Source organism: Chlamydotis macqueenii, chromosome 10, assembly GCF_036417535.1.
Source record: "Chlamydotis macqueenii isolate bChlMac1 chromosome 10, bChlMac1.mat, whole genome shotgun sequence".
In the NCBI taxonomy this organism is placed as follows: domain Eukaryota; kingdom Metazoa; phylum Chordata; class Aves; order Otidiformes; family Otididae; genus Chlamydotis; species Chlamydotis macqueenii.
Window position 1 is genome coordinate 23,202,089 of NC_141565.1, and position 26,178 is coordinate 23,228,266.

The 26,178-nt window shown below is 41.9% G+C and overlaps 3 protein-coding genes and 1 long non-coding RNA gene across 15 annotated transcripts in view; 1 reads left to right on the plus strand and 3 right to left on the minus strand.

The window, feature by feature from the left end:
- LOC147599579 (uncharacterized) overlaps positions 1-317 on the minus strand; it is a 54,036-nt gene extending 53,719 nt beyond the window's left edge. The window contains exon 1 of the long non-coding RNA XR_015259611.1: positions 213-317. This is a non-coding gene — a long non-coding RNA (uncharacterized LOC147599579). The remainder of the gene's footprint in view (positions 1-212) is intronic.
- Positions 131-13,872, plus strand: RBSN (rabenosyn, RAB effector). The gene is made up of 12 exons (XM_086755976.1): positions 131-231; positions 772-1,038; positions 2,381-2,521; positions 4,383-4,483; positions 5,140-5,185; positions 5,298-5,459; positions 6,347-6,588; positions 7,385-7,455; positions 9,041-9,127; positions 9,633-9,735; positions 10,157-10,231; positions 11,120-13,872. Exons 2-12 carry the CDS (start codon positions 876-878, stop codon positions 12,251-12,253), a joined length of 2,325 nt encoding a protein of 774 aa, XP_086612102.1. The 5' UTR covers positions 131-231; positions 772-875; the 3' UTR covers positions 12,254-13,872.
- A 796-nt stretch (positions 13,873-14,668) lies between these two features.
- Positions 14,669-17,200, minus strand: MRPS25 (mitochondrial ribosomal protein S25). Its single transcript, XM_086755978.1, has 4 exons — positions 16,947-17,200; positions 16,710-16,816; positions 16,183-16,270; positions 14,669-15,955 (listed from the first exon to the last, which is right to left on the minus strand). Exons 1-4 carry the CDS (start codon positions 17,078-17,080, stop codon positions 15,763-15,765), a joined length of 522 nt encoding a protein of 173 aa, XP_086612104.1. The 5' UTR covers positions 17,081-17,200; the 3' UTR covers positions 14,669-15,762.
- A 4,145-nt stretch (positions 17,201-21,345) lies between these two features.
- NR2C2 (nuclear receptor subfamily 2 group C member 2) overlaps positions 21,346-26,178 on the minus strand; it is a 46,293-nt gene continuing 41,460 nt past the window's right edge. For 9 of the 12 annotated variants that reach the window (XM_086755244.1, XM_086755250.1, XM_086755242.1 and 6 more), the window contains one exon: positions 22,476-26,092. Coding sequence is in view for 2 of the 12 variants with exons in the window: in XM_086755251.1 (XP_086611377.1) it covers positions 21,850-21,973 (124 nt within the window). In the remaining 10 variants the exon portion in view is untranslated. Of the gene's footprint in view, positions 21,974-22,475; positions 26,093-26,178 lie in introns of those variants that run through there. The other 3 variants (XM_086755253.1, XM_086755251.1, XM_086755245.1) reach the window with 2 other exon arrangements.

A 26,178-nucleotide genomic window follows, 5' to 3' on the forward strand; every position in this document is an offset into this window, starting at 1 on the left:
GATAGCTCCGCGCTTGACAGCGCACGCCTTAGCCCGGCCTCGTCTCTCCCTCCAGTCCCGGATGAGCCCTCCTTGTCCCCACCCTTCCCGGCCATCGATATCTCGGCGCTCGCCCCGCCCTCCGCCGGGCTCTACGGCTCCGGGGCAGCCGGGACCCCGAGCGGGTGGGTGCGCGGCTGGGCGGCGGCTTCTCTGCTGCTGGAGACACGTACCTCCTGCCCAGGCGCCGAGGTGAGGCCGCTGCCTGCCTCAGGGCCGGCGGCCCCCCTGGGGCGGGCCGGGGACCCCGCCGCCCGCTCCTCCGGCGGCCGGCGCGAGCGCGAAGCCCCACCCCTTCCCCTGCGTGCCCCCCCGCGCGGCCGGGGCGGGGGGCAACGAGCCCGGCGCGTGCTGCCTCCCTGCGCCTGCGCAGGCAGCTCCTCTCCACCCCCAGTCCCCCCCCCCCCCCCCCCGGCAGGGGCGAGCCGGGCTGGGCGGGGCCCCGGCCTCCCTCCGCGGTGGGCGGGGCGGCGCCTCGTTCGCCACCGGCTTCTCCTGCCGAAGCGGAGGCGCGGGCGGGGCTCTCTCCCCCGCTCCCCGGTGCGCAGCCTGCGGGCCCCGGGCGGGGCGGGCGCTGCCGGCCGAGCGGGTGTCGCATGCGGAGCGGCCGGACGCGGCCCTCGCCCCGCCCGGGGCCTCGGCGTGGGCGCTCGCTGGGCCGCGGAGGGGCCAGGGAGGGCGTGGGGTGAGGCCGCGCCGCCAGCCCGACGCCGCTGCCCGGGTTTCTTGCAGGGAGCCGCGAAGGACGATGCCGCCCCCGCGCTTCGTCCCTGCCCGGCGGCCGCGCCGCCGCTGAGCTCGCGGAGCGAGCGCTGTCCGCCAGCAGCCGGGCCGCCATGGCCTCCGGCTGCCCGCCGCCCTTCGGGGACCCGGGGGAGATGAGGGAAGGGTTCCTGTGCCCCCTCTGCCTGAAGGACCTCCAGTCTTTCTATCAGCTTCAGTCGCACTACGAGGAAGAGCACTCCCGCGAGGACAGAGATGTCAGAGGACAGCTCAAAAGTAAGAGGCGTGGCGGCTGTTCTCATGCCTTCATTTCTGCCGTGTAAAATTATGTATGGCAAAAGCTGCTTGCACGGTGGGCTGTCTCATAATGCCTAAGAGTACTAAAATAGCATTTGGAGTCAGTTGCAAGCGAGGTTTGGTGTTTGATTTTTCTACAAATAACCTTAGGCCAAGGCATAATTTTTACCTTATTCTGCATACTTTAGAATTCCGTTATTGACTGGAGGCACTTAAAAGATGTCCCTCTTCAAGTGTCTGATTTTATGCATGAGCAACCTGATCTGGTTGGGGATGTCCCTGCTCCTTGCCGGGGGATTGGACTAGACGACTTTTGAAGGTCCCTTTTCACCCAAACCATTCTATGATTCTATGATTTTTTTTGCTAGACATGCTAGCAAAGCCCTTGCCGACCTGATGTGGTTTTGTTGAGTAGTGTGTTTTGCATCACTGAGTGTCATTTTGGGAGGCAGCGTAACTTCAGCAGCTGAGCTGCTGGGAAGGGCCTGCTGGCACAGCTCTAATGGCTGAAGATCGAGGGGACAGATGCCAGTAAGGTCAAGGTGGAAGTTCCAGTGTTTTGGACACTAAATAAGAAAATTAGAAATATGAAAGGACATGCTAACTCGTGGTTAACTAACTCAGCAGCTTGTTAGAAATCTTGATGTTTAAAAGATGTAGTTCAAAGAGATACTGAATATTTCTGGCAAGAGAAGTAGTGCCCTGCTAGCATCCAGAGAGGAACACAGCTGCAAGGGCAATAAAAGCTCTGAAGTTTCAAGTTCCTGGTTTGTTTGGGTTTTGTTTTTTTTTTTTTTTTGCCCAGGAGACTGCCCTCCTCTCACAAGCATTCGGATGAGATAATGCAGTGGGCTACTTAGTACTTTTGTAATTTTTTAGGTGTATGAGGAATATGAAATGCTTAGTTTGTAGTTTTTGCAACAAGACAAAGAAAGTGCTGAACATCCTCAAATCCTAAGAAAATAATTGTGGAATTAAGAGAATTAAGGTATTATCTGTATAATGTCCCAGAATGCTGTGAAATGGGTCCATAGTTTAAGACAGCTTACTCTTTTACAGTGAAGCCCCTGAATGCAGTGTTTAAAACTACTATTTTGTCATTAGGACCATAGTGCTACTTGATGACAGGTAACAAAGAGTCTTTCATGTCATCTGTGATTCTCTGAACTGCATTCTGGTTCTAAACAGAACGTGTTGAAGATAAGCTTGTCATCAAAGAAAGACTGGTGCTAAAGCATGAGGAATATTCCATACTGGTGTCATGTGACAAATATTCAGTGCCTACCTGCCACATTTGATAACTTGGGTTTATCTATTTCAGATCTAGTCCAGAAGGCCAAAAGAGCAAAGAAGAAATTGCTGAAACGAGAAGATGACAGAACTGATTCTGGTTCTCAGGAACGATATGAGTCATTTAGCTATGGTGGAGTAGATCCATACATGTGGGAGCCCCAGGAAGTAGGTAGGAGAGCTAGAAAGCAATATGCAACGGGGATAACTTTCTTTTAATCTTAATTAGGAAAGTGCTACAGTATTGCTGAAGTTGCATGGAATTGTCTGTATTGTTTGATTCACCATAGCATGGGGTTATGGTTCGCATATTGATTTTGTGCAGCCTGCCTACGTTCTGTGGGGTGATGAGGAAAATGGAGGGGGGGGGGGGGGAAAGTACAGAATCAATACCCCAGCTAATCTTGAGAGCAGGGTAGTTGTTTGCCATGTCATTGTGCCTGAGCTGTTGAGGCCTACTGGATATGTGTTTACCTTGGTGCATCTAGCTTTGTTGAGGTGTTCTGCATCCATCTTGTGGCTTTTTACAAAACAGATAATCCACTAATTAATACTTAAGCTGTAGCTATATAAAATCTACAGCTTTTGGGCTACACTTAAAAGTGGTTGATAGCTTACACATCTGACAAAAAGCTTGTCCATTGATTTAAACTCTTTCAGCTTTTTCCATGGATTTGAGGTGTAGATCATCTCTCACTAAAAAGAGGTTTTACTTTTTGAAAAAACAAACAAGCAAAAATACACAAAACAAACAACCCCAACTCCAAACTCATCCCTCTGAACAAAAATCTACATTTGTAGAATTTCAAGGATAAGTTGACTGAGCCTGTAATTACAAATGCTGCTACTGGCAATTGCCTCTTACTGTTACGGAAATATGGTTATTTTCAGGGAGGGGGAAGCAGCACTATCTCTGGTGGATCCTGAGAAAGTTTTCTCTGTGCAGCTGACAGACTAGGACTTGGTTCTTTGGGTCTGTAGAGTCTGAGTTCTGTAGATTATTATACTTTTGACTTTGTAACTATTTCAGCAGCAATATATATTAGTATAAATATTAGCAAAGACTAAATTTAGACAGTCAACTAGCAGAAGATTTCTGAACATTAGAAAAGTGAGAACTGTTTTCTAATCAGGGTGGAGAAGATGAACCTTATGGATTTTACGATGGCATTTGGTGGGTTTGTGAAAGGGGCTGTGTAATGTCTCCAAAGCAGTGGCAGTTGCAGAAGGGCCCTTTCATTCCTATGAATTCAGCTTTGGAGGTTTTTTCATCAGCATGAGGAAGTGAGATTCTTAATACTTACATAGGTAGTATCAAAAAGCAACATCTGATTTTTGTGTTCTACCAGTCAGAAGAAAGATAATGAAAAAAAAAATATTTTGTCTGTAACTTTATTTTTTTCTAATACCTGACTCATCTTCCCCAGAAAAGGATCAAAACTTAAACTTGAAACCAGTGTTGTTGAGTATGAATTGTACATTTCTTAAATAGATGCTGTATTGTTCTTTTGTAGAGTTGGTGATCAGTTTTCTGTAAATCTGACCTGTCATCAGGTATTTGATTCAGACCCCTAAAGGTGGAAGGATGATCAGAAGTCTGAAAGAGAAATAGCTTTTGCATAGACCTCCAATAATCATTGGACCTGCCTCTTCCCTTTGTTCAACATGTAGCCAGGAAACTAAAGGGAGTCGGTTTTGAGAATACTGCTACTTGATAATAGCCTGCCAAATGTAACTGAGGGATGAAGAGGGGGGAAAAAAATGTTGCAAATGTTCTCTAACATAGTGCCTGTTGTTTTCTGTAGTAGAAATAAACCACTGTTTGTTGCTAGCCTGGAGATTAGGCTTTAAACCTGCATGTTTGATTCAGGGCAAGACTGTAAAAATATAGGATTCTGATGTGTTTTTACAATTTGATTTGAACATGAAAAATAAACGGTGAAGTGACAGCTGTCTTTCAAGAGACATTTAAATGCATTTGAATCCATACAGAACACCTAGGTGACTATGAAAACTTTCTGCTATCTCTCCAGGTGCTGTGAGAAGCCATCTTTCTGATTTCAAGAAACACCGAGCAGCCAGGATTGATCACTATGTAGTTGAAGTCAATAAGTTAATAATCAGGTTAGAAAAGGTAAATTTGCTGCTTTTTAGTATCACAGACTTCTGAGTGTTTCCTAGATTTAAAATAGAGTTATTTCAGTATGAAGTATGCCCATTTATCTAGCAGTTCCCTTTATAAGGGATACTAAGCTGTGACTCTCTTCTCACGTTACTGTTTTCCTTTTTTCTTATCCTTGAGTGCTGTGCTTGGTCTGACCCTCTACTGTGGATATGATTTCTGTTTCTATGCACTGTTTTCAAGCTGAAAATGCTACTTCCACATGCTTCAAGAACCATCTGTTTTCCTGTCTATTTTCTCCATCTTTTACTTTATTAAATTTCTCCCTAATGTTTTTGTCCTGATTCTTCCAGCTTCTCATTCTTCAAAATCTACCAATGATATACTTACGTTTTGGCTCAGCTGCAGTAATGTTGGATGCTGTCAGGATTATGTCCAAAATGCTCTGTTTTGTACAGGTTTCGCAGTCATTGTTTAGCACTACTTTTATGAATATAGCATTAGAAACAAATAGGAGAGTTGTAGGAATCTAGCATAAAACAGACTGAGAGTCCTATCTCTTAAAAATGCCAGGTGTCGGTTTCTTGTTGGGCTGGGTTGTGTTGAGGTTTTTTTTTTTTTCTTGCAAAAGTACAATTTTCTTGAATGTATTGTTTATCTTTTACTAGCTTACATCATTTGACAGAGCAAACACTGAGTCAGCTAAAATAAGAGGTTGGTATGAGCTTACCTCAGACTATTTGCTCTTGTAGTTTTAACGAGCTGAGGAATTATTGAATGAGTATCTTACATTGTGTGTATTACCTCCCCTCTTGCCTGATCGCAGCAATCGAGAAGTCTGTTGTGCCTTGGGTCAGTGATCAGGATGTTCCGTTCTGCCCAGACTGTGGCAATAAGTTCAGTATTCGAAACAGACGTCACCACTGCCGCCTTTGTGGGTCTATTATGTGCAAGAAGTGCATGGAACTTGTCAGTCTTCCTTTGGCAAGTAAGTAGTGTGTGGTGTTAATTCCTCCTTTCCTTAGCTCGCTCAGGGTGCTAACTGCATCCTGGCTTTTTGCCATTAGAAAAAAGCTGCTGGTAATATTCTGCCTGTGCAGAAAACTTGGTCCTTCACATGTAATTCAGTTTCATGCAGACACTTGTTTGTGAAACAGAATAAGAAGAATTATTTCTTCACTCTTTGTTCCTTCTTCAGATTTGGAAGTGTTACATAACACTGAAAAAATTACTAGAAGTAGTATATACTACTAGTAAATATAATTGATAACTTAGTGTCATATTCTACTGAGTACCATAACTATGAAGGTATTTGCTTTAGGAATTATAACTGTCAAGGTTCTTGACATTTAAAACTACTGTGGATATTTCCCATCTTTCCCACGATTGTCCAAATGCTGACATTAAGGAAGTTCATCCACAAGCCTTTAAGAAACTCTTTGAACTTTAATTTCCTTATCGAGCGCATTGGTGAGGAGACTGTATTTTCTGTGGAAATAAATGACGTTAACTGTGCTTTTTGGAGTGCTCAAGCACAAAACATGGTTGGCATTAACATTCCTGTTCTTCCACATGCTACTCTATAACTATGCAAGCTCCAATGTGAGAACGCTTCTAGGCATAAGAAAAGTAGGTTCTCAGCAGTCTGCTCTCTAGCTGCTTTTAAAATGGAGAAGGATTTACGGTGAAGACCCAAATTCTGACTTGTGGTCTTGGTTGTCACGGGCTTCTTACATATCTTTCAGCAGACTGTTTCAACGTAGCTTTCTAATAGCACCGGAACGTTAAAGTTTCTGTTAAAGTGCAATTCATTTACGTTGCTAAAATCTGTTGGCTTCTCCGGTCACTGTAAAATTACTTGTGTATAATTTTTAGGCAAACTCATTAGTGCCAGCAAAGAGGCCTTGGGTTCTCATACTAGCCCGAACTCCTCACCTAATAGTGTCCATGGCTCCCGCCGTGGCAGCATTAGCAGCATAAGCAGTGTGAGCTCAGTTCTGGATGAGAAGGACGATGATCGAATCCGTTGTTGTCGGCACTGCAAAGATACCCTGTTGAAAAAAGAACAACAGATTGATGAGAAAGAACACACTCCAGAGATTGTGAAACTCTATGAGGTAAATCGGACTCTTTGCTTGCTTTCGTCCTCGGTGTATATACTTGCAGTTGTCGCTACTTGACTTTTGGCTTATCTCATGTCCAACCTCTTACTTTATGACTTAATACTCACTTGTGCTAGAATAGACTCTGCTGGGTATTTATGCCACATGATAAAGATACATCTGACATGATGGAGCCAGTTGCCGTATAGTATTTATATCTCATGTTAACTTCAAATGTCATTTTAAGATAATACTTAATTCCCATACTCTCAGAATTTTTAGTTCTAGATGCCTCTCCTAAAACTGTGAACTATGTCAGCTGGGATTTCTCTGAACAGTTCTTGTTTAAACCAATTATATGCTGTGCATTTTGTTGTTGTGCTGCTCTGGAACTATAGGACTCGATGTTGTCAGCACTGTCCTGACACTGATGGCGAAAGCTTTGGTGAATGCTTGACGATTGTCAGGTACTGACAGTCATCAGATATCTTTTCAGTAGAGTGTTAACGGGAGTTTCTGTTGGTGCTCTTCGTGAAGAGATTTAAGTCTAGAAGTTGTCCAAGTCATCCATTAAAACAGCTTCTGAATTAAAAATGCACCTTGCAGGGGTACAGGGAGTCTTTCTCCATTTCTGACCATGCCATCTGCGTTCTCAGGATAACTGGAGGGTCTTGTCTTCATGAATAGTTAAACGGCTTTTATCACAGTTAACTTTGAATGTGCGTAGGCAGCATAAAAGGTTTATGTCAGCATGTTTTTGCATTAGTGTTTTAATATAATTTATTTTCTTATACATTTTGTTTTAAACAAGAAACTCCGACTCTGTATGGAGAAGGTTGACCAGAAGGCGCCAGAATACATAAGGATGGCAGAATCACTAAAGTAAGCCCCATTTGCTGACTTTTTAAAATGAATGTATTTTTCCTCCCCAAAAGTGTAGGAAGGAGTAAGGAAGTGGTGTGCTAAGGCTACAAGAGTGTGTAAATTATAAGAAAAAACAGTGTTAGATTATCTGTTGTTCTTTGGATGCTTTTGAAACAAAGTAGTGCTAAATGAATTATCAATGGTAACATTGTGTACAGACAAGTCTGATTTATTTTTTTTTAAAGCCGCTTCCCACTGAGGCGCCACTGTTATACTTCCACAAGTCATCTGTGCAAAAAGGAAGTACAAGGCTACAATTCTTGTGTAAATGAGCCTCTTCAAAACAGTTGAAGTAGGATATTACTGCCCTCGGATGGATGGTATGGCTTCTAAGTAGTGCCAGCAGCAAAGGATCGTTTGAATGCTTCTCATCTGTTCTTGTGTAAAGCAAGCCACCTTCGCCTAACAGTTGTTCTAGATCTCGCTGGCCTGCCCTGTGCTGCGGTGGACAAGCAGCATTCACATACCATGCTCTTGTGCATACTTTCTTGTGGTAACATTCTCTCACTGGTGTAACTTAGATCTCTCTCCAGCTATATTTGCAAGAGGTTGTCAGGTTATACATACAGCTTGTACAGTAGAGAAAGACACAAATAGACCATGAAGCATGTCCATTTGGGAAGTTGAAAAAATATTTCTCTACCTGTCCTTTAGATCTGCTGGTTGTAAAAAAAAAAAAATTAGGCTGTCATTCATTGCAACAAACTGTTCTTGTAAAAGCACACCCCCCCAAAGGGAAGAAAGTATAAAGGTGAAAAACATGCTCAGTTGTTACTGCTTTTGTCATGACTTCACGGGAGCTGGTGTTATGTGGCTTGACAGCTGGGGAAAGGCAAAAATATGGATGTCCTGGATAATGGAACCGCATGTCAGAAAACAAGGCATTTCTGGCTAGTAGTGAGTCCCAGAAACCAGACTCATATCAATAGTGAAGCTGATTTTGAGAGAGTGATCCTTATCTTTTCTGTTTGTGATATACAAGGAGAGGGAAGCTAAAAGCTGGTGAAGAGTCACACTAGTAAATTGTGTATCATTGATTGTGTCCCCATGTGGACAGTCAGTTACTAGCATGTTAGATACTATACACGTGAGATGTAGGCTTTTGCTTTCTGATAAACATTAGAGATAACTATTTTACTTTAATGGTACAGTTACTTATTCAATCAGTGATTTTTCGGCACCCAATTGCCTGGAAAAAGCCACAAAGTAGATGCATTAGCTATGTATGTGTGTATTTTAGATATTATTGGTAGAGTGGCATTCTTGTGTTAAAATACAATTTCTCCTATAATAGTAAATAATCATACAATCATAAAAATAATCTTCTACGAAGTGTTCAGGTTCACAAAATGATTGTCATTTTTCTACTTATGTCACAAAGAAAGGATTTTCAAACACGACGAGCTTGAAATAAAATAATTGAACCCTTTCAGTGTTGGCTATTCGTACCATTTTGAATCTTGGTTATCTCAGGATAGCTTCTAGTGTTGTATGTATTGTTAGCTGGATGCATGACTTACATAAAGTTGTATTTATTTCTTAGTGCTGGGGAGACAACCTACAGTCTTGGACATGCTAATGACTTGAGGGTGGAGATTCAAAAAGTATACGAATTTATAGATGCCTTAAGGTAAACGAAGATCTCTCTCTTCCCTGGCCCATCCCCAGCATGTGTGTATCTTCCTCTGTTAAAACTGCTCTGTAATTTTTTTCAACTAGTGGTGTCTATATTTGTGTAGCATATACCTGCTTATTCATATGGATAATCAATTTGTCTGCTCAGTTGTAAAGAGCATGTGAAAAGGTAGATGCTGTTCCTATGCACCATCAATTTCTACTTCCTTTTCCAGCCTTAAACATCATGCATTCCTCTGCAGTGGAAATAATTAAGCACAGAGGAAACAAATAAGGGCACAGTTGTTTGTTTGCTTGTTTTTTTTGTTTTTTTTTTTTTTTTTTTTTTTTTTTAAAAAAAAGGCGTCGAGAGTGTAAAGTGTTATAACTTGTAATATACAAAATGGCTTACCTAGAATAACATCAGAAGATTTTCATCCAGTTTTGTCTTTCCCCTTCTGTTGCATTTTTGCTAGCCCTTGTTTTTCAACTGATGAGGCTGTATATTTGCTTTGATTCAGTAAGAAGATTTTGAGCCTAGGCTTGCATGAAGATCCCCAGCCTCATCCTAAAACACTACAACTTCAGAGAATGATAAGATATTCAGCTACACTTTTTGTTCAGGTAAATGGAGCATATGTTATGAGCTGAATGTAAATTTCATTCTCTTCTTTGCCAGGCATCCTTGTGGTTAGAAACCATTTTGACAGGAAGTTTAGTTCTCTACATTTCCTGTAGTTCCCCTAATGACTTACGGTAGCCTTAAATGAGCTAGCTTGAATACAGATAGCGTAGTTAGAGCAGCATTGAGTGTAGGGACCTAAGAGAATGTGTGAGTCTTGGCTCTGTCTTTGCTGAGGTTTGAACCTGGCGAGCAGTAAAGTTCTGGCAGCAAGATGTGCTCGGACTTGCAGCAGTGACTGCAGTGTGGAAGTACCTTTTACTTGTTTGTGGGATGTTCTGTTGGTGGTATCTCTCTTTTCAAGTACTTGAAAATTGGCTGAATGCCCGCAAGCAACGCTGTAAATGTTTCAATTTTTGCCAGGAAAAACTGCTTGGCCTAATGTCCCTGCCAACCAAAGATCAGTATGAAGAACTGAAGAAGAGGAGACTGCATATGGTAAGACCAGTTAAGATATGTTACTTCTTGTATCAGGGTCTCCTTCAAGAGCTTAAGCCTAGCAGCTGTGTGTGTATGAATAGTTGCCTTTAACATTGGATTTCAGTTTTTCATACCCGATCATTCCATACCCTTTTTCAGGGATTAATGTAACACCGTTGCTGTATTCTGTTCAGAACGTAAGAAGGTGTGTACTGAGCAGCTGAAAGCAGCAGTGACTTGGTTGCACATGCTGTTTTCTGCTGCAGTGCGTGCAGAGCAAGCCGTAAACTAAGTATGTTGGTTTATGTGGATTTTCAAATTGTGTTCTGAAGTTCATTTGCACAAGTAGAATCTGGAGACTTTTCAGTGGTGAAAAAGGACATATTAGAATAAGGATGCCTCTTCAGAGAGAGGGAGAGGTTTTCAGTTAGGAGGGAGGACATTTATTAACTCAGCCAACTTTATCTCGAGGTAGAAGTTGAGAAATAAGAATCGTTGCACTCCAAAAGCGAAGTGACCTTTAACACTAGTGATGTTCTGTTACAGATGTCTGCTGCAGACAGATGTGATACGGCTACTATCCAAATCAATGTAGGCCACTCTTTGCACAGTTGCATTAGGCTTTTTTTTTTCTCTATATAAAGCACTGTCACTGCTCCTACTTGCCCTTAAGTTTGTAGAGGCAGATGTCAAAGGATTTTGATCAATATTCTCACAAACAAACCGAAGGGAAGCATTTAGGTAGTATTATGAAAATAAGCTTTTTCTGCAAAGTAACAAAAAATGCAGCTGATCCCTTTCAGTGACAGCAATGTCTAAGACCAGCTAGCTTCTTGTACCTGTGCATAGTCAGAATGGAATTTTTAGAGCTCGTGGTGTCCCCTTACTACACGTTTTTTGTTTTAGGTGGCTCTTGAAACACATGGAAAACAAGAGGAAAAGCAGAAAGACTTTATCTCCACATCTGCAGCTGCAGTTAATGGTGATGCAACTCACCTGAAAAAAGGAACAGTCAGGAAATCTGAAGGCTGGTTACCTACATCTAGAGTATCGAGAGAGAGTGAGGTAGCAGACCCACTTCTTCAGCAGATTGACAATATCACATCCTTTATTAAGCAAGCAAAGGCAGCTAATAGGATAGATGAGGTCCGTATGTTGCAAGAGAACCTGAGGCAGCTTCAGGATGAATACGATCAACAGCAAACTCTGAAAGCTATAGAGCTTTCTAAAAAACAGGCAGAAGAGGAAGAGATGCAGAGGGAGGAACTTCAGGTCCTTCGTGAAAAAGAGTGGGAAAGAGAACACCACAAATTAATGTCTCAGCATTCAAGGACACGCTCCTTAGACTTCAGAGAAGTCAGGCAGTATCAGTATGAAGTTGCAAAAGAGAATCAGAAGTTGACAGCACGTGCATTGGATTGTGATATTACTCAGATCAAAAGGGACCCAAGTTTTGAAACTCCTGCTGTTGAAGAGCTGCCAGCTAAAGAGCACTTGATCTTCACACTCAGACCCCAGAACGTCCCACAGTGTGACAAAGCTCAAGATCAGAGAGCCTGTCTAAACCCCTTTGAAGATGAAGCAGATTCCCCTCAGTTAGGGGAAGATCCTGCTAACCCATTTGCCAAAGAGACTTCTCCAGTGGCTTCTTTCCCTAACACAGCTCTGCAAAGTCATAAGAAAGATTATAATCCATTTGAAAATGAGGAGGATGAACAAACTAACAGAGCACCTGGCAGTACTTCAAACCCTTTTGAAGAGGATGAAAATCCATTTCAAAAGCCTGGGAGCAGCTGGAATTCTGGGAATCCGTTTGAAGAGGGATCCTCTACCAACCCCTTTGAAGTGGAGGATGGCGATGAGATCTCTGGAGAGGAGGCTATAGAGGAAGAGCTGCTTCTCCAACAGATAGATAATATCAAAGCTTATATATTTGATGCCAAACATAGTGGACGATTGGATGAGGTGGAGGTACTGACAGAGAACTTAAAGGAACTGAAGCGCACATTAGCAAAGCAGAAAGAGAAATCCAACTGCTGAAGCAGTAATAGGGCTATGTAATAATTATTTTAAGTCTACTGTTAAATATGGGAAGGTAGAGCAGATGCTTATAAACAGGAGTACACATCACAAAAGGGAATTGGGAGCATCTTGACTTTTATGCACTTTCAGTTAAATGTTTCCACTACTACTCAGTCTTGAAGAAAGAGTTACTGAGTTATGCTGCTGGTCTCAAATGCTTATACTAAGAAATTATTTTAAAATAACTTGTTACAACACTTAATGCTAGCTGGTCTTACTGTGTGCTTATTTTGGTCAAAGTGGTTAAGTGCTGATAAGGAACTGTGATTTGGAAATGGTTGCAGTGTTGTTTTGTCATCTTTCCCCCCTTTCTATTGTAGTAGTGGCCTTTCAAGGGGGCTTTGACTAAAGAGAGTTGAAAACTTTTCTAAAACTTCTGCATCCTCTCATGGTGACTCAGTACAGTGTTTACAGGCAAGCCTAATTTTGTTTTGAGAAAGTGCTGTTGAAAGGCTATTGTGATTCTTTGAGGTGCAGAGTATACAAGCCTGCAGATTGACCTTGTGCAATGCTAATTAATACAGAAAAGGGATTTTACGACTGATAAGAACTTTATACCTGATCTTAATAAGAGAAGCTTTTAAATGTGTTTCTAAAAATTCCCAAGTAAAATTTGGATGCTGTCTTTTCATCACTTTTAGTTTCCCACTTGCTCTGAGCATAAACTACAGCCATGCTGGCTTCAGAGACCTGCTTGTATGGGAACAAATACCTACAAATGTGCAGGGAAAAGGCTAGCACCATTTCTAACTACAATGTAAAGGGTGACCCTCCAATTCCTAGTTATCTAATGGAACCTACACATTCCTTTAAATTCTCTGGGTGACAGAATGATCATGTGCGTCATATTTGTGAGACTGGAACCCTTTTTGTAGCATTCAAGGAACAAGTCTTGTTTACAATGGACAGCTGAAGTGCCACTGAACTGGAATTCTGTGAAAGCTGAGGGACAAAGCATGTGGCTGCAATAGTGCCAAATAGCAACTCTCTTTCGTATTTGATTCCCTGTAGCTGTTAGGAGAATCAAGCAGGTCTGTCTTAAGTAAGAAGCTCCAGATTGGACACACTTGTGGCCCTGTGGGGTGGGGGATGACGAGGTGACAGCCAGCACCTGTGATGCAGAGCAGGGCTTAGGGCTGGGCTTCTGAAGATCAGTATCAGAAATGCAGGATCACTTCAGGGTTAGGTCAGCCTGTATCTTTGTGGAGGATGGCTCCTGAGCTGCTTTGATTAGCAGCTTTGAAAGGCAGAGGTCCATCAGGTGTCAGTGTCTGAAAGGGTGGTGGGAGGAGTTAGTCTAAAGGGGCTACTTATTTAAAGCTGAAAGAGAGGAAAATCGGGCAGATCACACTCTATAACACTAATAATAGTGGGCTTACTCAGAGGTGTAAACTTTTATGGAACGGGACATGTCTTTTAACTATGTCTCTGATAGTATATATTAGTGTAGCTGTAACCCAAGCATTGCATAGTATTTTAGAGTCACAAGTAATTACACTACCTAAAGTGCAGGAACTCTGGTTTTATTTTGCTGCAAATAAATGGAGGTAGGGACTTGAGGAACTGTTTTGGTTTTTTTTGTTTGTTTTTTTTTTTTTAAAAAAAAACCCTCTATCCTCACTTCGTAGTACTAACTGATCAAAATAACATAAGAGCAGCCAGTTAAGGACAGCTGATGTTCTTCTCACTGTAGCCTAAATGTGAAGTTGAAAGGCGTGCAGAACAGGTGGTCTTAACACCATGAAGCTTTTATACTGAGATGTTTTATTAGTTGATTGAAATTGTCCCCGAGTGTTATTTTGTACCCAGTGAAATGAAGAATGGAGGATTCTGAAAGGTTGTAAACTAACAAAACATGTGCACCGTGGCACCATTTACGAAGGCGGCAAAAAATGTTAAAGACAGCTACACATAATCCCTGATTTTTAAAAGACAGACTTGTTTGCTAATCAAAAGGATTGCTCCCTGCAGTGTAACCTGAAGTTTTTGGTACCAACATGAAAAATTTCAGTGGCTTCAGTTTTCACATTTAAAAAGTGTGTTTTCCTTGTTGTAACTATTTGGTTTTGTTTGGTATTTTCATTCTAATATACTAATAATTAAAGTATCTGTATTGTACATGTAACAATGTATTTTTACAAGCAGTTAACAGGCTAGCAGACCTCATGATCTTTGTCAGTGTTAAATGTGATAGACTAGACATCTGATACTGAAGTCATCTCCAAGTGAAGACCTTATGCTGGTATTTGGACTGCTGTGAGGCTCACAAGGCACAACGGAATGAAGACATCTTAACCATAAAGCTCAATAAACAACAGTGACTTTTGTTAAAATCGCATGCACTACTCTGTATGGAAACTTTGTAAACAGAGATGAAATAAAACCACAGGTTTATTTTGTGCTGTTTGTCCTTCACAGTTTTTACAAGGTGCATGTAAAATTTTGTATTCAGTATACCCTTAGCTCAGAAATGCCAAAATAACAGTTCTACAGTAATTTGCGTATATAAGCCTGACTTAAAGGTACGTGCAATTACCAAATTACAAGCAACATAGTACCACCTACCATGTTTACATAGTATTACAGGTGTAGTGTAATTGTCTGGTGAGGCAGAAACTATGATGATTTAGAAGGTTTTTTTTGACTGTGTGCAGGGAGCAGGAGCGTTTGAGGTAGGAGGAGTTACGTAGCAGCACTGGACTTAGAAGTATAATAGACTTGTTGGCTAGAATTTGCTGGAAGTTGATAAATCTCGACACAGTTCTCCTTTCTATGGCTATTTTTTATTTTTAAAGGAAGACTGTTTAGGAAATAGTCTTAAGAGTAGCTTTAAAGTTGTGTGTCTTTTTTTTTGAAGGACAGTGAAGATCGTCATGAAGCATGTCTTTCAAATATCAACTTCCACATTCTCCTTTACTGCTGCACTATCAACTGTGAAAGCTGTATCCTGTTGTAAATAAAACTTTTTAACTGTTTCTGATTGGTAACTAAATAAATAAAGAAAATTCAGCATGTAGTTTGAGTGTGGAGTTACATTATCATTTGCCTCTCTTGAGCTGGTACAAGATGGAAATGAGCACACCACTTCCGATAAACTGTGGAGTTCTGTGCTGCTTCTCAGACAAATGAACTTTGCAGTCAAAGTCTCTCCAGCACACTTGTTTGATGATTCCTTACGTGGGAAGATGTGAGTGGGAAATAAGGCTCTAGTCATCCTATTTTTCCTTGTTCCATTTTCCTTTTATGCAGTGTTGACTGTAATGCCTTGTACAACTGGTACCAAAAAAGCTGAGGGTTTTAATTTTATTTATTTATTTACTTTAATTATTCTAGTTGTGGCTGTAAGAAGACTTACGAGACAAAGTTCTCTGTATTATATAAACTTGCTTATTCTTGTTTCCAGGAGCTGTTAGTTCTTGTCTCTCACTGCAGTACACTGACCATCCAGTGTGGACAAACATGAGATGTCAGGCTGATGCTTCATTTTTCATAGCAGCTTTGTATTTTCCCCTCATCTCCTTGGGCAGTGGCACAAAAGCAGGGCAGGGAACCTGGCCTTCAATTTCACACATGCATTCTCGCAGGTGATACTTCTTGGGCCCAAAGGACGCTGGATGTGATAGCTTTTTCCTTTCTCTTTCCTCCTTTTCAAGCGTTTCTCTAGAAGAGATCTTTTTGTTACTATCAGAAGCCTGAACGGCAACACTTCCTCCCTGTTCCCTGGACCCAAGGCAGATGGATTTACAGTTCCTAGCTTGCAGGCATTACCTAGCTGATGTCAGTTTTGTCTGGGAAAAGTGGTATTTCCATCTGTACACCTGACAAAAGTTTGCAGGGATGGTATTACGTATGCTAGACCGTATGTTAGCTTATTAAGTGTTACTTACTTGCTTTTCCCCAAGATTTTTTTAATGTGCTCAGTTATCTCTTTGTTGGTTTTCTCTTCCACATCAACCAAAACTTGTTCTCCGTTGTCTGTCAAGAAAGATGGGCAATAGTGTATCGAGCGGTGGTACCCTGTCCCTAACGCATGCTGTTTCACAGTAGCTGCAAAATGAGTTTTAAATACAAAAAACGAAAGCATCTGCTTTTCTACGACAGTTAATATACAATGCAATGTTCCAACAGAAAAAGCAAAGTCTTCACCGAGGACAGCTGGCAGAAGCGCGAGGCAGCGGAGGCGAGGCCCGGGCCTTTGCTAACATGAGAAATCCTCTTTTCTAAACAAGCGCCCTTCTTCCCACTATGCAGGCCGAGACGCGGGGGCCAAGTCAGAATGGCAGAAAGGCGGATCAAACCACGCTTCCAGGGTGAAAGCCGTGGCTGCTCCGCCTCCTGCAGCCCAGCCTGCTCGGGGGAAGCCCCGCTGGGGGCTGGCGACGGCAGCGGGGGCCCCGGGGCCGGCGGCACCTACCTAGGTAGAAGCGGAGGAAGGGCGAGGGGGTCATGTTCCTGAAGAGCATGATCTGCACCCAGGGATTCTTGTACTGGATCTGGGGGATGTTGAAAAACACAAACTTTCTGGAAAGGAGAGGAACACACAAAGGCAAGCCAAGGTGTCTCTGAGGACGGCGCCCCCCCCCCCCCCCCACTCGGCAAGCCGAGCCGACGTCTCTGCGGACGGTGCAGCCCGCCGCGCCCCCGCGCTCACCTCGCGCCCTCGCTCAGCTCTCCCGCCGTGTTGTAGTTCACGGTCATCACCTTCACCGAGCTCTTGAAGACGACATCGCCCTGGCTGAGATACTGCAGCGTCCGCCTGATGGGGAACCGGCCTTTCATCGGCATGGCGGCGCCCTGCGCCCGGCCCCGCTCCCCCGCCGCCCGGAAATGGCGGGAAGCACCGCCCCGCGCCGAGCGCGGCGGGAGCTGGCGATGCCTCAGCAGCGGCGCGGGGCCCTTCAGCGCCACGCGGCGGCCGCGGCGGGGCCGGGGTCTGCTCTCGGCCGGGGCCGCGGCACGGGCAGCCAGGAAGGTGCTGCTTAGCCGGCCCGCGAGGGTGTCCGCACGGGTCTCCCGCTCTCTCCAGCTGGAAGGGTGAATCCGCTCAGAACCAGACGTCTGTTCCGCCAGTACTTCGCCGGTCACCGGGAACCCGCCATTGCGAGTTGCACGGTGCAGCTTTGCGGCAGGTCCGCGGCTGTCAAAAGCCTGCGTGCGCACGAGGGGGCCGCCTCGGCTGCCGGCCGCTGTTCTCGGGCGGTGCCGGCTGGGGACGCGCCGAGCCCCTGCGCGTGCTCAGCCCCGCCGAGCCGCTCGGGGCAGCGTCCCGCGGCGTGAACCGGCGGCACACACCCCGCACGACGGGCACACACCCTGCACGACCGGCGGAACACACCCTGCACGACGGGCACACACCCTGCACGACCGGCGGAACACGGTTCTGCACGACCAGAAGTCAAAGCCGCCGCACGCCAACTATTGCCAAAAGAAAGAAAAGGGTGAAATGAAAATGAGGTGCAGGCTGGTACCGCGTGCCGGCTCCAAAGCACGAGCAGTAACTCGTCCGTAACGCTCTGGGGGCAGCAGAGGGTCGGGCGAGGATCAGCTGAACGGGCTGCGTACGCCCCTCCCTGGGGGAGGGACACAAAAGACGATCACGTGCTGCTTTTTTTTTTAACAGCATTTTTTTTTTTGCTGTTTCCCTTTGTAACAACATCATCTCTTGATGCAAATTAAATTTCTGAAACGTGCTATTGGCAAGAGGTTTTAGTGTGGTGGGTTTTTTTTATTTTTTCACTATGGACGACTTTCATTCCAGCGGCTAAATAAATGTAAAAAATAAAACAAACCAGCTCAATTTAATACGCTATTTGGCATGGCATGGGCATGAATGAATGTTGTTGTTGTTGTTGGGTTTTTTTCCCCCCTATAACAAGCCAGACAGCTCTATCAAATACAAAAAAAAACCCAAACATTTTGTGCTCAAGAAACACCTGACTCGATCCGTAAGTTCGTGCCGCAGGACACACAAAGGCTCTGAGGCTTTTCCTGCCTCCAGTTCCGTCAGTGCACACTGATCATGACTAGTACCACCCTTCTGAGCTCCTGCTGGTTTGGTTTTTTTCCCTGTAGATGCTCTACAGATAGAATAACAAACTGAATGCTCTGTTGGGTGGACACAATTGGCAGAGGATCAGTTTTTTCAAACTTAGGCAACAAAAAGTCCTTCACAGGAGGCCTCTAAATGAAAAGGATCCATTTTTTTTCCCCTCCATGTATGTTTTTCTTCTAGACACCTCGATTTGACAACTCAAATCTAAAATCTGATTAATCTCATTTCTCCTAAGTGGAACTTCTCTAAGTTGTATGGTTTCTAACAGCAGCAACAAGAAATTAAGTTAACTGTCTGTCTTCTCTGTATAAATATGTGTGGCGTATCTCAACATTGTTATACATAAAATGGAGGATGCATTTACTGCTCAGAACAGAGTTCAAGTTCACTGCCTCTGTTATAAAGTGTGTGTGAAGGAAACTAAAATAAAACCCAATGCATCACCTTGATTTAAAAACTGCCAAACAGAAAGGAGCTACTGGACAAAAGTAAACATAAAGCATTGTCTAGTAATAGCTAACTATCTCCTCAAAAAATGTGAGAACAACAGAAGGCTAAAGAAGATGAATAAAAATCTTGAGGAAAAGATGCTCCTCCTCCTCGAATTAGTTCCCTGGTGTCAGTAAGGTGCATGGGATTTATCTTCTGTCTTAGACTCCGTTAAATCACTCATAAGATAATCACTGTATTGACAGTAAATTATGTATTTGGCTTAGACACCTAATGTTTAAGAAGAAATTAAGTGGACTTCAAACTCAAGAATGTATTTATATTTGTAATTCACTTTAATGGTATAAACCTCATTTAGGTAGTAGTATTAAGCCACAATTATATAATGCCACATTTAAACAGCATTTAATAAAATGCATAAGCTAAATCATGCACTGCAATACTCTATATACAAACACAACAATGCAAATTCCTCTTCATGACTGAAGACATTGATTAGATATAAAATTCAGATTAAAAAAAGAACATGCTATTATTTTTAAATGCTATCACACGTAACAATGCTGATATCATAAAAGAAGCTGTGAGAAATTAATAACTTATGCAAAGTTTTTAACTTGAAATTAAAATATATTGACAGAAACAATAGGTTTCTAAATTATAATGAACAGAGACTTCCAGAAAATATCCCAAGGATATAAAAGTACATGATTCCTTTGATAAAAATTTGCTATTTTTGTAGGAGCGCAGATCTCCCTGGTATGCCAAACAGATACAACACTTACACAATGTGCAGTTTTTCAGTTATGAAACTGTTTCAACACTGGCTTGCAATGCATTTTGGAGTACAGATTAATTATTAAAATATTCCCACATTTAACGTTGATTCCATGTATGAGAAATTTAACATACATGCTCTGTAAGTAACATGTTTTCTTCTGAAAGAGTATCCTTTTTATTTGAAATTTATTCAGTCCTACTTTTCACCCACAATCACAGAAAATATTTGACAATGGACCTGTGCCTTATTGTCATTTATCTAAGATAGTTTAGAAATGTACGAGAAGCCAGTTATTTGGGGGTGTCAGATACTTGGCAATAGGTGTGCTTCTCAGACTTTCCCTTTCTGTGAGCAAATACAGAAAGCTGGTTTCCCACTCCACAGTTTCCACAGAAAACAACAGTGCCTTTATGGCCACTTAAATTGGAGCACATTTTGTCCTTCAGAATACAAACAATTCAGACATGTATATAAAACAAGTTCACAATTTTAAAACATGTTCTTTTTTCTAAATTCACAATCGAATTTTTAAACAGATTAAATCCCGATCAATACCACAGTTGGTTTCCTAATCTTTAAAAATGTTCCTGCAGTACAATGATGCTAACAGACATTCAGGTTTCCATTCAGCCTTTAAAGAGGAAAGCAAATGTTATTCAAACAGCACTGATTGCGAAGACGCCAATGAAGGACCGTCTGTCACAGGAATTCCTGACATTACCTTAAATAATTTTTCTGCTGAAAATCTCAAAAATAAGGCTTGAAATGTTAAAGTGGACGTCTTACAGGATTTTTTGCTATATTTGAAACAAAAGCTTACGAACACTTGCTAAATGATATAGCGAGAAACGGAGAACATCCTCAGCATTTTCCATAGCAAAGACTTACAAGCAGAGGGCCTGACTCAGAGACTTGTGTTTTACTTTGAGCATGCAAGAAGCTCACATTATTTTCATTGGTGTCTGCTCATCTGCTTAAACATACACAAGTCTTTGCCACATTGAGTACAAAAGGTAGAAATAAATGCCCAGAAAATTCCTCTTCACCTTTTTAGTATGACAGAAACAAGACTTGCTGAGCTACTCCCCTACACAGCCTGTGAGATGCCTTTTGAAAAAAACCCAAAGTTAATAGAATTACTTCCACAGAAGGCTTCCTTTGTAACTTAAGTCATCAGAAGGGAAAAGGAATAAAAACTACTTATATGTTGGCAATTTAAATGTTTAAATACTCCCTATGAGTAATAAATCGTCTTACTGCAAGTCTTAATTTCATAAATGCTCCATGTGCCCAGCTCCCACGTCAGCAATGGAGACTTCACACGCAGAGTGCAAGATCTGCACAGATTGCAGTTTCAGGAAAGGACAGAAAGTGAAAATGGACGTGAGTCTGACAACTAAAGGAACTAACCAGCTTTGTTAGAGAATAACTTTGGAAAGTGAATATACAATTGAAAATGCATTTGAAAATCCTAAATAAGCATCATGCTTGCTAAGAAATAAACTAACTGCAATCTCCCTCTTATTTAATTACCACTGTAACAGAAATGTTGTCCTCCCATTGAACAGAGGACATAGTCTTTGTTTAACTAACAGTTTGGTTTAATGTTATCATTATGGCAATGAGTATTTATTTTTTAAACAGCATCCATTGCATCCTGTTCTGTGTGCCACAGTTCAACAATAAAGAGGAACTTGGTTTTCTTCCAACTAGCCACTGCTAAAGACTTTGATTTTTTTTTTTTTTTTTTTTTTTTTTTTTAATCTCAGTAATACCAAGTTTCACTGCAAAATAAAACTTTACAATAAAGTATCTCAGAAGGCCAAAAGAGAATGACTATATATTGAAAGCAGGGAAGTATTTTCTGACTGTAGTAACTTATTTATTCATTTTTTTTAAACAGACATTATATGTCCAATTAACTATTCACTGGCAGGCTTCTACACGTCAAATGAGAAAAGGTAACGGGAGTAATGTAAAAGCCAGAAAATTAATGGAATATATTTGTCAGCTCTGAACAGAAAATACTAAATTCAGGCTGGGTTTAGAAAAAGGTGGAAAGCTCTGAAATTCATGAGGATTCACCTGCTTAAGCAAGGCTTAGTTTGGGCTAAGAAATTAAAAGCAGGAAGCTCTGGGATAGCAAATGACCAAAAAGCTTTAACATCCAGAATGGTGTGAATACATGGCTACATATGTGTACATATATACATACCCTACACGCTCTCTATACACTGTACAGAATGTATTTAGACAGGTATACACATACGTTCATACACACATACATACCACTATGTACGTATGCATTAGCTGCTCGAGAGTTCTAGAACTGAACATGCAGAAATGCACAAAGGTGGGAGGCACAAAATAATGATGTGTAAAAATCTGTTGAACCCTTTAAAAAGAAGGAAGACAGGCATGAATTTAGCAACATTAAGCCATTTTCAAAGCATTCACGTAACTCAGAGGATAAAACAGGCTGCAGGAATTATGGAACATTATCACAGTATTATCTGTGATGAACTTAGCATGACCGCACAAAAAGTTCAGTAATAAGGTAATTCTGGGGTTTGATATTTTCCAAGTCTAACACATTCAGACTTAGAGCATTTAAACTTTAGGAAAAAGTCTACTTTAACTTGCAACCTCAGTATAAATAATGTTATAATTTTTTTTTCACAGATAATTTCCCATATAATGTTGGTAGCACTGATTGCAGTAGAAGTAGGGGTTTATGGCACTTTTCATCAAACAATAAGCCTGAACCTAGTTCAGGAGAATTTACTGTTAAAATGACTCAGCAACTTTAGAATTAAAAGATGCAAAAAGTAAATATTTTCATTTTCTCCCCTTTGCCATGCCCTCTAGGTAATTTTTCATACAAATCTGTTTTTAAAACTAATTTTCTGTCATTCAACATGCAGCAGATGCTAGCAATGTGGCTTTCCTCTGTAGGGTGAACATGGCCTCATTTTGCCGACTCTCCTTGGAAATGTGGCGGCGTGGACTGCAGATGTTGCGTTGCTCTCACAGCAGGCCCATGCTAACCATCAGAGCAAACCACTGCAGCAGCTCTTCCGTTGTATGGCAAATGTGGCAAACTACCAGGACAGATGGAAACCTGCTTCTTGTTTGCCTGGTGTTTCTGCAAGAGTAGATGAAAAAGAACCAACCTACCCTGCCTTTGCACTCTGAACAGTAACCGAAGGAGAGGAGAGGGCTTTCAAACGGAAAAACAACTTCCCCCGGCCCCGGGTGATATCATGCTGCAGGTATTTGCTGGTGCATCTGTGTATGTCTGACTGACCTGCCAGTTCCACTGCTCACACCACCCAGTTCCAACAGAGCCCCTGACTGGTGCTGGTACTGCAGAAAGCTGCTTTGGTCACTGCTTCTTTGTCAGTATAGTCAGCCCGATAACTTCCAGTTCCCTTCTTCTGGCTAAATGGATTCCTGATGCCCTTGCTACTCATGCTATTTGTTGCTCTTTAAAATTATCCCTTACTAATTAAACAGCAGGTAATCAGGGAAGAATCCTAACTACTCCCTTAATTTTAATGGGCAGGAAAATATACTGACATCTTCAGCATCTTGGATGAAATAATTCAGGAATCTGTGAGTGTCCTGTGTACTACACACAACAACGAGAACACTGAAGTGTTTTACAGTCTCTGCCAAAGAAGAAACACAGCCAGGAAACTGGTTTCACCTGGAAGCTTCAGCCCTGACTTGTTTTCCCTCTCACACCTCAGAAGACCTCCTTTGCTAAAGAGTGCTGTAACGATAACGCAGAGCCAGCTGCATTCAGCACAGAAATCTTGAGTCAGTGCTATTTGCTGGAGGCATTATGGCTGCACTGAGGGCCAAACGCTTCAGATACGGTAAAGAGAGACGCGGTAAATGGTACCAGCTAATGAACGATGACCAACAAGATCTTCTTGCCTCCGAGTGCTCCGAAAACTAATCCTTCTTAATAATCTAGCATTTTAGGGCAGCTAAAATAAGGCTTGTGTGATCTCTTTGAAGGATCTCTCCTTGGATCTCTCCTAGACAGAGAAAGATGACTTTTGCACGCGGTTTTAGTTCTGTGTCTCTTTAGTCCGATGTAAGTAAATTAAGGGAAGAAAAGTAGTATACCTTCTTGACCTTGCCACAAATGCAATAAAAATCATTATTACAAAGCTATCCCAAAATGTTCCTACGCAGTTATTGATCACTGTTCTTTTTATCTACAAAATTCAAATCTCATTCCTTCTCTAAAGACTGGGAAAACAAATGAAGCACATGGACAGTGAACATTATTGTCTCATTATCACTCCCTGCATGCCCCAGCTTCAGTCAGCACGGAATTCTAACATTTGTCTGAAAGCATTATTATCAATATACACATGTAGTAAGTTCAGATAGATCTAATCACATAGCTTATCACTATTATTTCTACTGAGTTAGCAGGTTGAGGGAAGGGATCCTTCCCCTCTACTCAGCACTGTTGAGGCCACAGCTGGAGCGCTGTGTCCAGTGCTGGGCTCCCCAGTACAAGAGAGACATGGACATACTGGAAAGAGCCCAACAAAGGGCCATGAAGATGGTGAAGGGACTGGAGCACCTCTCCTGTGAGGAAAGGCTGAGAGAGCTGGGTCTGTTCAGCCTGGAGAAGGGAAGGCTCAGGGGGGATCTCACCAACGTATATAAATACCAAAAGGGAGGGTACAAAGAAGATGGAGCCAGGCTCTTCTCAGTGGTGCCCGGTGACAGGACCAGCGGCAACGGGCACACACCGAAACACAAGAGGTTCCCTCAAACATCAGGAAACACTTTTTCACTGTGAGGGTGACTGAGCACTGGCACAGGTCGCCCACAGAAGTTGTGGAGTCTCCATCCTTGGAGATATTCAAAAGTCACCTGGACACGGTCCTGGGCAACTGGCTCTAGATGGCCCTGCCTGAGCAGGGGGCTTGCACCAGCTGACCTCCAGAGGCCCCTTCCAACCTCAACCAGCCTGTGATTCTGTGATTGCACTGGAGATTTAATGCAAAGGAGCCCTACTGCACTGGAGAAGACAGTTTATAATTTTATATGGCAGTTTTTTAAGTTATTCCTTTCCGTGTCTCCCCTTCTTATGCCAAATCTTTGGCTCATTTTCATGACATCCCCTGAGCAGCATTTTAGAAAGAAGTGTTATTCATCACATCTATCTTATTATTTATAGCTAATATTCAAATATGCAAAACATTTTACATTCTGAATATTTCTTAAGCTCTAGGATCTACTATCTGCTCTCCAAATTTCTACAATCCAAACTTTCAGTCTTAAAATCAAAATAGCATATAGTTAGAGAAAATACTTTTTCTTAATGGCATAAGGACTAAATTAGTTTGGTTCTGACTAATGCAAGCCAGCAAATCATGCTCATGATGCCATACAAAGAGAGTACTTTATAGCTTTTAGGTGGAAATATTAGAATCTTAATTATGGAACTGCTTCATTTCATCTATTAAATACATGCACAATAAATAAACTCTAGATATGGATTGCATTGTTGTTACTTCATTTACAGAAATTAATATTTTATTGCTAAATCCAGGGAATGACTTGCAGAGTAAGCAACTACCAGAGATGGATGAAGGATAGCATTATGTGGCCTTGCATTTGTCGGGAGTGTAGTTTATTTGTCAACAGAGCTGCATGATATTTACCACTTTGATTTACAAATGTAATACAAAGTATATATTTTAAGTTTTATTTCATGCAATCCCTGTGTTCCCCAAAAACTGTAGTGGCTTTATTTTGTTTCCTGAACTGTTATGCTCACAGCACAAGTAAGAAAAATTATGAAAAGAATTTTTTTTTTGCACAGAAAATGGCGCACTTTTACTTGAAAAACTGGAAGTTGAAATTATGTTTGTCATGAAAATGCCAACTAGTGTGTACTCAAGTTTGGAAAAAATTATTCCTATGGCTAGTTTTTGTGATAAGGTATATTTCATTTGTCATTAACAATGCTTACTTATCTGCTTAAATGATTTTTACAAAACACAAAGCAAATTAAACTGCATAAGCTTTTTGCAATGAAAAATACCACAACAGTTCAATGCATACTGCTTTTACAACAACAATGACATAACTCAGTAAGATTTTAAATGTTAACAAAAATGGCCGTAACTCTTTCCAAGGTAGCTACTTCTTCTGATGTTGTTAATACCACAATTGATTTTTAAGTTGTATACCCTTAAAACAGGGACTTTGCATCGGAATTGCTGACACAATCACAAAAGTTGTTACACTGCAATAAAACAGCTAGTACAAAATTCTGCATTCCAGTTGACTTAACGTTCAGAGTGCAGACCTTCCACCACATTAAAAATATTTTTAAAAACCATTTAGTTTGCTATAGCAAAAGTCAAGAGAAATGAAAGTGCAGTATTACAAATCTCTGCATGTGTACTGGACTCTTTGTAACACCCTCCTGAGGAAGGAAGATTCTGAATGTTCTAACAATGGTTACTGTAGAAGACTTCAGTGCATCCAGAATCATAGAATCATAGAATCATAGAATAGTTAGAGTTGGAAGGGACCTTCAAAGCTCATCCAGTCCAACCC